The sequence below is a fragment of the Taurulus bubalis genome, assembly GCF_910589615.1.
Source record: "Taurulus bubalis genome assembly, chromosome: 19".
In the NCBI taxonomy this organism is placed as follows: domain Eukaryota; kingdom Metazoa; phylum Chordata; class Actinopteri; order Perciformes; family Cottidae; genus Taurulus; species Taurulus bubalis.
In genome coordinates this window covers 8,146,890-8,157,818 of record NC_136607.1, presented here as the reverse complement: position 1 = coordinate 8,157,818, position 10,929 = coordinate 8,146,890, and the positions used below count along the sequence as shown (strand labels likewise).

Genomic DNA, 10,929 nt, shown 5'->3' with positions numbered 1-10,929 from the left:
GTGTGTGTGTGTGTGTCAGCTGATACATTTTTTATGTTTCTGTGTGTTTTATGCTTTTGTTCTTGCTTTTTATTGAGATGGAAGCTCTATCAGACACCAGGGACAACCTTTCCTCCACAACCTGATTGAAGCAAAGCTGTGAACCAATATTTCTATTAGTTGTTATAAATTGTGTTATTAGATGTGCCTTCAGTTGGCGCTTTATTATGTACACCTAGCTGAAGATAATGCAGTCTAATTTAGCAACCCGTTAATAAATCCTATGAGCTAACTATTAGAAACACTTAAGGCAATACAGTTCAGCAACACAAACTACAGCCTCCAATATGTCCATGAAGATGCATCGCCGACTTAAAAGACACTTGGGGGCAAAAAGAAAAGACAATTGTAACATTCATGAAAGTAGGATTCATTGCTCAGTCTTAGACTGCTTTAGTTTTAGAAAGTTGTACTTAATAAATTGGAGTCATCTCATGCATAAAGCAAACGCATTTGGGTGGTTAAGTTTGCAGAAGTAACATGAGGAAAACATTCGGAGTAAACCTTAAGCAGTGTTTGTAAATTGTAAAAAAAAGAATGAAAAAAAAAAGTGCTTTTAAGTCAATTTGTTCATAGAGCACCTTTAAAAAAAAATAACAAATGTTGTCCAAAGTTAATTACAAAGTAAGGAGATTATTTCATGGATTATTACGATCAAACAACAACACAGACATCATCAAATTTGATGAGATTAGATTAAGTAGTGCAAAGGTACATACAATACACAACACACGTTAAAAACATAAACATATTCTTAAGTGAAAGAACGAAAACCTGAGTGAACATAGGAGGTCTGTATATATGTGCACAACAACGTGCTCGTGGGAATAGAACCGAATAGGGTTTCCAGTGTTTGCACGTACAGGTATACGTAGGTATCGGGGGAACTGGGCGTATAGAACGTAGCACAGAGAGAGGATCAGAGGAGAGACTCTGGATCAGGGAACGCCCGGCCCGGAGCCGCACGACCACAAACCACTGGGCTGGTTCCACTGTATGTCTGGAACATCATTTCCACTAATAGCGGAGGAATTTAGGTCAGCAAAACGTAACAATGATGTAAGAAGTGCTTGTGCTCAGGCTTTACGCTTCCTCGTTGAGACAAAAGACATCCTTATTCGCCTTGACGAGAGGCATTCCCCACACATGCATATATCTATTATGTCTTGCAACGAGGAAGCGGCAGCCGGTCGACACAGAGGCGATGTTGCTTGGATATATTTGTTGTGATTCCATCGTAAGAGGCTCTCTAGTTTTCTCTGTGACGAAAATTATGAATGTATCTAATGCATCTATTTTATGAATATGTGAATCAAGTAAGAATCAACTAGTCCACCACCTCTAAGAACATGTGAACACACAGGATGTGCTACTTTTGTTCAATTTAATTTTGTTCTGCTTTGCTGTTCGTTGCCAGGGTGACTGCGAGTCGTACTGTTCTCTGTCGTCAGCTGACAGAGCTGCTTTTAACCGTTTCACCCTCGGGGAGTCATGACTGACCGAATGATACAAACAGGCCTGGTGTTCTCCTCCAGTGACTTGGAGCAATGAGCTCCACCCTTCCCCGTTGTCTAAATCCCAACCTATACTCGGTTTGATAAGCTCAGACTGTCAACTTTCATCAGTCTAAGCTAGATTTAGAAAGCCTCAGCTGTTCTTTTAGACACATTTTAGCCTGCAAACATTCTGACATAAATGACAACATGCCTGTGCAGTGTGGCTGTTATTAACTGCTTAACAATAATTATCGGATGCCAACTTGCTGATGCGACATGCGTTTCAGTGGGACATCAAATGGCTCCTGTCTGAATGTAAGAAGAAGAAAAAAGTCCAATGTGCCTGTGGAAAAAAAAGACTGCTGCTCTTCCTGTTCTATAGGACTGTTAATCGCGGCCATTTATAGAAACGTAATTGTGTTTAGAATTGACAAGGAGCGAGCGCTGGTGAATTACACCCGAGTGCCATCTTTGCTTCAGTCCGGTTGGTGAAGCGTCACTGACTCACCGTACTGTCTGAGGTGCAGGGAGGTCAATGTGAGGAGATCAGAGCTCCCAGTTGTTCACGACCCTCACTGTAATAAGTTATATGTGCTTCCTCTCAGCTGAGTGAATTAGAGTCTTGTGATCCTCTTTCTAAATATACCACATTTAGCCATGAGGCAAACGGACCCCGGACTACAGCTCACTAGATGCACTTGGTTCAAGAATTTCCCACGGTCAATAACATCTCCACACACACACGCACACGCACACACACCCCATTTCCCCAGAAAGTCCTGTTCTGGATAGGGCGACCCTCTGACCACACTCACATAATTCAACAGTGGGTAAACAACGGCTTGTTTAACTTCTCAAACATGTGACGTCAGCGTTTGTTTCTGTGCTTTATTTCCTCGTTTCTTCTATTTTTATTTATCTCGCATCATCTCGCACACCCAGAAGGCCTCTAACTTAACTTTCTCTGTGTTAACATGCATCCCTGTCTGTTTTCCACAGGTTTATTGCGGGCATCACTATGACTGATGGGGATTATGACTACCTTATAAAGCTCCTTGCCCTGGGGGACTCCGGCGTGGGCAAGACAACCTTCCTGTACCGATACACGGACAACAAGTTCAACCCCAAGTTCATCACCACAGTCGGCATCGACTTCAGGGAAAAGAGAGTGGTATGTTCTCATTTCTTGTAGGGCCGCGATTTTAGTTTTAGTTTTTAGAGTATTCTACCTGTATTTCTTCAATCAATCGCAGATTTCTTTATTAAGGAGTAAATATACAAAAAGATCAAAAATCAAACAACTAATTAGTTCTTTAAATTTATTTAATTGTTTATATTGCATGAAATTACAATCCTTCAAACAACTGTATTTATTCAAGTTTCTGGCAACATTTTACAAGATTCCATTCAAACGCATCATGATAACAATATAATGGATTTTGGAGTACCACTCTAGACTGTCACTAAAACCTGTTGAAGTCCTTAACTCCTGTTGCTGAAACCTCACCAGGGTAAATACATGGAGATCTCCAAGTGTGAGATGCAGATGTCTGAACCAGAGACTGGGCGAGGCTCCGTTTGGTAATATATGTGTTCACCGTGGTGCTATTCTGCCTTCGCACGTCAGAAATGCTGACAAATCTTCCTTAATCCCACCACTCCGGATGACTCATAGGATTGATTATTGTTCCTCACCTCCTCTCTCGTGTTCAGGAGTCAGGAGTGGAAACAGAAATGGAAACGGACACGTCTGATCACAGCTGTAGCACGGTGCTGTCAGGGGCTCCTCTCCTCCTCAGGGCTTTTCCATGGAGGCTGAATGCTGAATGTGGACCGGTTTGCTTATTATTTGAGCTTTTGAACCAGAATTGACAGTTCTGATAAACTATAACGAGGCAAAACCTCCAGCTGCTGTAAACTGAGCTGAATAAAGTGAGTATGTCGGCAGCATACGAGAACCAGTCCACACTACTGGCTTTACGTTGCCAGTAGCTAATTGTGGCTAATATTAGCTAATGTTTGTAATGTTTGAATAGATACTGCTGTGTGAGTCACATCACTGAGTCAGTTCACTGACCTTGTGACATTACTTACGTTGGTGCGCATTAAAGTTGCTATGAGGGATTTTGAGCTTGTTATGAAACCTGTTTAAATGTAATACTGACGCTTCCACACATAATGAAAGATCCTCGTAGTAGCTTTAAACTGACTTAAAGCAACAATATTTCCTATATATATATATATATATATATATATATATATATATATATATATATATATATATTTTTTTTTTTTTTTTTATTGAAATGTATATTTTATTGAAATGTATAGTTTAAGAATCAAGACAACATAGTCTCAGCCTGCGGGATTAATTTGTGGTTAAGGGTTAAGTGTCTTGCCCAGGGACACATCGAACCACCAATCCGTTGATTTAAGGACAACCCTGCTCCACTACTGAGCCAAGGGTGCGGTGCGACTCTGGCACGGGGGGGGGGGGGGTTTTGGCCGTGTTAACTTGACAGAGTATTAACATCTTGTCTGTGACTTTTACAAACTGCTGTGCAACGTTTTGGCAACTGGAACTCCCTGAAGATCTGAGGACGGCAGAATCGATAATTCCACCTGTCAAACCCCTACTCTTTATTTTTTTTATTGTTAACGAGAAGTTACTTTTTCTAATTCTTCTTCTGGAGATGCTTCTTCTTACTTATTATGTTTTAGTCTCTGCAATTTAAAAAGTTACATGCATGTTTTAAAAGAAGATCAAATCCTCCTAAATTACGATATAAGAACGTCGGAATCCAGCAATCCTCAGTTTATGGAGCTCTCGCACCGAGAGATGTACAAGTGTCGAAGTCACCTAGAAAACTAGAGTTCATCCAACTGTTCTGAGTGTGATTGGTGTGAACGCAGCTTTGAAAGAGTGCCTCATCTGGCAAAGTGAGAGGTGTGAATGACGCCAGAGGCTTCCTGCAGAGACACAAATACGACCGGCTGCAGCTCACAAGAGTTCATCATTACAGATGTCACTGTCACTGTACAGGCGATTTAAAAAAAATAAAATAAAACCGTGCAGCTATGCACTGTGTGAGAAGCAGACGTGCAGTTTAACCGTCAAGTTGCAGCCGAGACGGAGCAGCAAAGCCTGCACACTGATTCCTCCGTCCCTGCTGTTTGGTGTGAAGTCGAGCGAGGGTCAAGCCTCTTTGACAGCAACTTAAAAATGAATCGGTGGTGGTCGTACTTTACTCGCAGTCTATTATTTATTTTTGGTGAAATGTCGTCGCTTTACGTGAAGACATAGGCAGGGCCCCGGGGATTCTCTACAGCTACCCCTAAAGTGGGGTCATGCATCTGGCGGTAATTTACTTCCTCAGCGACATTATATTTCACACTATAAATGTATATTCGGCCCTCTATTTTTTGCTTTTTGACTGTTTCTTTTAATGTTTTCAAATGAATGTTCTCATTTTTTTTTTATCTTGTTTTCTTATGCAATATGTTTTGATGCTTTTAATGGTTTTATGTGAAGCACTTTGAATCACCTTGTTATTGAAATGTGCTGTACAAATAAACTTGCCTTGCCTCTTGGTTCAAACAAATCGGTAGAGGCGACTGATAAAATCTGAACTAGTATTCTCTCTCTTTCTCTCTCTCTCTATCTCCACATAGATGTACACAGCAGCCAACCCCAATGCGACGACCGTGGGGAAAACTTTCAAGGTTCACCTTCAGCTCTGGGACACAGCCGGACAGGAGAGGTGGGCTGCTCATCACACTATTACACTATTTCTGACACTTCTCTTCACCGAGTCTCTCGCTCTCTTCACTTTCTGCTCACAGTTGTCTTGACCGACATGTATAATCAACCCGGTCCCCTCTGTCCTCTCTTCAAAAACCCTGTGAGAGAATCACTGGGTTCGAGAGGGACATGCCATCATGTGTCCCGCGGTGAAACTTTCCATCTCTATGAGGAAAACATGTCCTCAATGGGTTTACTTACTTAAAATTTAGCAAATGCACTTTAATTAACAGGCGTTTTGTGTTATATTAGCTTTTGAATGTAACTGTAACATTATTTAAAAGTTGAGTGAGGTTATATGTTTATATTTGACTTGTTGGACGTCGCTGGAATCTAAAGGAAACATTGCTTTAACTGGCTGTGCAACATTTCAGTCATGGCCAATCTAGTTTTGAGGAAAGGCTGTGAAATGAGGAAGCTCATTGCTAAAATCGATCATGTCTGAGGGAGAAACAACAGATCAGTATCTTCGTGTGTGTGTGTGTGTATCTATTCGCCTCTTTGCCTGTTTATACAGCATGTGTCAATCGTGTGTGTGTGTGTGTGTGTGTGTGTGTGTGTGTGTGTGTGTGTGTGGTCTTTAATTGGAACTGGCCTCGATCTGTTGAATCTGTTTATAAAGGCCTGATGACTCATTGCGGGATGAGTCAGTGTTAGTTGCATAATTCTAACTTCATTTCTTCAGCTCAGTGTAACGGAACAAATTCCTATTTTTCATGAACTGATCTTCGTGATCCTCTAAAGGAGCGCCCACTGCCGTCGTCATTCCACTCGTGAGATTAGTTCGTCCGACTGTTTGCTGTGAAAACACCCTGATAGCCGCTGCGTCGTCCTGATTTGTTTGAGTATCACATATTTGCTGAATAGTAAGTAACGTTTACACAGAGAAATGTTCCCTGCTGGCGTCGCACCCAGAAGCCCAGCATGACACAGAACATACATTACATCACTGTTTTTTTTTTTTTTTTTTATCAATTAAGACTTGAGCCTTAACAGTTAGTATTATTTGCATATTCATAGATTCTAGATTTGTCAATGATGGAGAAGGAATAACGGGTAATTAATTTATTGTGTAAGACACAAAGGATTATTCAAAGCAGAGTATCTTGCCTATTTATCCTATATGTCACAAAAAAACATCCGAAAATATAAAACTAAAAAGCACACACTCTTATACTGTATCTTTGTGTGTGTGTTCCAGGTTCCGCAGCCTGACAACTGCGTTCTTCAGGGATGCCATGGGGTTCCTGCTGATGTTCGATCTCACCAGCCAGCAGAGCTTCCTCAATGTCAGAAACTGGATGAGTACGTTCCCAACCTCGCGTTTCCTTCGAGTGTTTTAGAAGTCTGCATCTGATCAAAGCATTTGTTGTTCCCTTTTATTCAAGCTCCCCCCAGATACACCTGTCACACACTCAGCTGTACAAAGATACCATTTTGTTCTGTTTTACATCTGCACCTCATTTGTTTCCTGCTGCTGTTTTATTTGTATTCATTTCCAGGCCAGCTCCAGGCCAACGCCTACTGTGAGAATCCAGATATTGTGTTGGTGGGAAACAAGGCCGACCTGGCCGACCAGCGCGAGGTTCAGGAGAAACAAGCCAAGGAGCTGGCTGATAAATACGGGTAGGTTTTTCTTTTCTTTCTTTTTTTCATACATAGAAATTGATATTTCAACTGCTTACACTTTATACTCTTCATCGGACAGTTCTACAAACTGACTAAGAACTGCGTCTGGCTACAGAGCCTTAGCTTTCCAATTATACATAATAACACACTTGTTATTATCCATGCATTATCTGTAACACACACACACACACACACAGTAAAGAGCAGACATTTCATTAAGGTCAACTTTAAGACGAGCAGTGAAACATGACACAGCCTTACAGGCAGGGCATGACGCGTGAGCAGCACTCAACACTATCTCAACAAGTGACTTCCTGTTTGACAAGGTAAAGAAATCGTTTCCTGGTGTCATTCCAGGCAGCCAAGAACTCGGTCTTAAAAAAGCTGTCTTAAACTCTGGGGGAGATGTTCAGGGGCATGAACATCTAGGGGTGATGGGGAGGGCAACACATGTAAAAAACTAAAATAAAAAAAAGATGAGTTTGTAATGCAGAATCCACCAAACTCAAATTTTAACTCATTTTCTTTGTGTCGGAACATTTTGTGGAAGAACAATCCCCTCCAGCAAACCGTCCCTACAAAGCCTCCTGAGGCTCATTCAGTATAAGACATATTGATTCTTGAAATCTAAGCAGTCTAATTGTAAACTGAATAATCCCATTAACAAACCAATGGCTGAATTTAGCAAATATTTGGGGAAGCGCTCTAAATCTGTTCATAACGAGAGATAATTATTAAGCTTTGACAAAACAATAAACGTCCCTCGCTGCTGTCTCTTATGGGCTGGATTTCCAAGTCCATCCAAGATTATTTCCAGAGATATTAAATTAAACCAATTTAAATCAATAGAAAAATGGATAAGAATGATTGGGAAATGGTAAAAAAAAACATCTTTGAAACCAATGTTTCTGTTGTTGTTGCCCACAGGATCCCGTACTTTGAGACGAGTGCAGCGACGGGGACGGAGGTGGACAAGGCGGTGCTAACGCTGTTGGACCTGGTCATGAAGCGGATGGAGCAGTGCGTCGACAAGCCGCCTGCCGAGCCAGCCAACGGGAACGGGGCCACGAAGCTTGGCGACGTGCAGCCCGACGAGAAGAAATGTGCATGCTAGACCGAGGAGGGAATGACCAGTCAGCGCTTCTGTCGTTTGTCCTTTCTACTCGCCACATCTTCGTTTACCTTCTCCCTCATCTTTGATCGCATGTTTCTTCACCTTCCCCCGTTCGCCCTCTTCTCTCTGAAAACTAATCTTTAACCATCTTCTGCTCTTCTTTTTCTTCCCTGCTGTGTTCTTCTTTCTCCTCTCCAACTGTCTGCCAGAGGGCAATGAGAGAAGCTTGTCCTCCCTCTGGTGGACATGTGAAGGTACTACAGTCTCTGGTCTGTCTGCCTTTGAGCTCTGTTTAGGAGGAAATCAAAACAGGAGGGGACGGTTTCATCGCTGTCAGACACATAATGTGCCTTGGCTGTCTGATGTGGGGCATAAAGAGCATAAAGAGAGTGTGTCTGTAAATTAGCCTAAGTCTTCTCTTGAAACGTTTCCTCCTAGACCAGAGCAAGCAGCTGTCTGACCAGGATGTTTTTTTTGTCTATTTCACACAATTTAGTTTTTTTGTTATGCTGTACCCGTACTAGCTACACTTTTTCAGAGTTCCGAGCTGTTTTGCTTGGCCTGTCTGTTTGCTAAACCATGCACTCAATTTGTGCCAATATATTAAATACAGAATATTGAATATATGTTTAAAATACAGACCAGGTGGAGGTCTTTGACACTTGAGTGAGAGGTATTGCTAAATATTAGGCTAATATTAAACTTTATATTAGTAACAGTCAATAAAACATGAAGGTACCCACAAAACGAGCAGAGGAGGTTAAATGGCCTCTGTGGAGTATTATATTATATATTTCGTAGAGTAGATTGTTCATGGCCACTCGTTAGTGACTATTATTTATAGCAGTATTATGTATTCAACATTTTTTTGTTTTTATCAACACTTCATGAATTCAATGATTTGCAGATAGTATGCCATTCATAGTGTAGGACTAATATGGGTACAGCACGGCACATGTGAAGTGGAGAAGAAGAAAAAAGGCCTTCATGTATATCATTCATAGAGTGTCCCAAGACCAGGATGTTGTTCCAGACTGATACTGCCTTGGCTTTTAAAGCGTTATTCCACTGTGGCGGAACAGACTTTAATCCCTGTGGGGGTTCGACAGAAATCAGCTACTCTGGGAAAGCAATGTCCCCTTTATTTGCGAACACTTCTAGAAAATAAAAAAGTATTTCAATCTAAAGCCTAAAAATTATACTGGCTTTTTACAGCTAGAACGAACAGGTTATGGAAGTCAACACGAACGCATTGAATAGTGGGAGTGGAGAGGATGATTATGTCAGTTTATGGCAGCTGATTTTCCACAGTGACCCCTCATCTCAAAGTGAAATATCGCTTTAAGGCCCCATACATGACCAATGTTGTAAGAATATAAAGTGACCAACTATTTATATGTATTAAATGTAAAACATAGATTATTATTTCTGTTGCCATATTTTGTGTTATATCCTTCATATTTCCAACAAAGAGACCATAATCTCAACTACATTCATATTTGTAATTAGTTTCTTCATTGCTTTAGTGCTCTTAAGCTCGGTTGTCTTATAACCCCCCAAAAATACAAATTTATCGACAGAATGTCTCCAACATGAACTAACTTATAAACTCCTGTAAAAGTACAGGAAAAGTAAAAGTTGTTTAATACTTTTTGGGCTTAATAATTGAAGTTAGTGTGGACCAGTTTTTTGTCGCGTGTTGTTGCTTCACACTTATAACTGATGCTGTGCAGAAAACCTTATGAAATCGTAGCTTATCGCAACTCAATTCCACCGTGTCAAAAGGCTGCATGTCTTGCACCATGTCGCTGTGCACAAAAACATCCGTCTTTGTAACACGTTTTGATCTAAATTTACAAATAAATAAATCATTTAAATGTCAAGAAATAGCTGAGTCCTAGATGATCGCTTTGTTTTTTAAGTGCAACTCGACAGTATTCATTATATCAAGTAACACCTTGATCTGCCTTACTTCATGAGAAATCTTGAGCCGCGTTGAAGTGCACCACAAACGAGGGAATTGATCTTTGTGCTTGCCACCTGCTGGCAGCTAAATCCTTATTTATTTCCTTCAGTGAGCGAAGGGGAGGTTTTACAGAGCAGTTTTGTCTCACGGCTGCTTAATAGTAGGATTACTGCAGGTTGGTTTTCAAATTGTACTAAAACCAGGGCCTGCCAGATGGGTCAAAAGTAATGTTAAGTTTACTATGAGTGTGGCTTATTAATGGTAACACACTAGTGTGGTCATTTTAAAGATTATAATTGATTGATTAAATCCCTTTTTAGCACTCGCTGGATCCATAAAAAACATCCGAGGTTAAAGAATCATGGAGCTTTGGTTTTCACCTCACCGTCACCTATGTTTATTCTATATTCTTCTTGTGCCAAATTTAAAAAAAGGAAAAACATTACAAACATGTGTTTGCGTTCAACAGATCTGGACCTCATTCTGCTGTCTGCTCAGAGGAAAAACTGCCTTCACAAATATAGAAAAAGGTTTTATTTATTTTGTGTTGACCCAAGTCGCTTGTACAGCTGATCTCAGTGCCATATTAAACACTCACCGCTGTTGAGATTCAGTTTGTCAAAATATGAATTTGCTGTCTGTAAAGACAAAAGAAGCTGGCTCACATTGTACAATTCTCTCCCAATTGTTTCTAGGAAATACTGTATTTCTATAATTTTGGTTGCTGTTTTTGTCCTAATCTTTAGACTTGACCTGTTTGTCTAAGTCATGTAATTTGTAATGCACAGGTTACATATTTCTTAACACTTACAGAAGCAGCAATCCTCTCTACATTCTCTTTAGCTTTATTTTGTTAGTTTCCTTGGATCCAACTTCCACTGAT

At 40.6% G+C, this 10,929-nt stretch overlaps 1 protein-coding gene across 1 annotated transcript; it reads left to right on the top strand.

Annotated features, from left to right (window-relative positions):
* Window positions 1-2,553: 2,553 nt before the first annotated feature.
* rab27b (RAB27B, member RAS oncogene family) lies at window positions 2,554-8,080 on the top strand (the record flags this gene model as incomplete). The annotated part of the gene is made up of 5 exons (XM_079234758.1): window positions 2,554-2,706; window positions 5,208-5,296; window positions 6,539-6,642; window positions 6,840-6,963; window positions 7,894-8,080. The coding sequence occupies 5 exons, from the start codon at window positions 2,554-2,556 to the stop codon at window positions 8,078-8,080; spliced, it is 657 nt and encodes a 218-aa protein (XP_079090884.1).
* Between the last annotated feature and the right edge of the window lie 2,849 nt (window positions 8,081-10,929).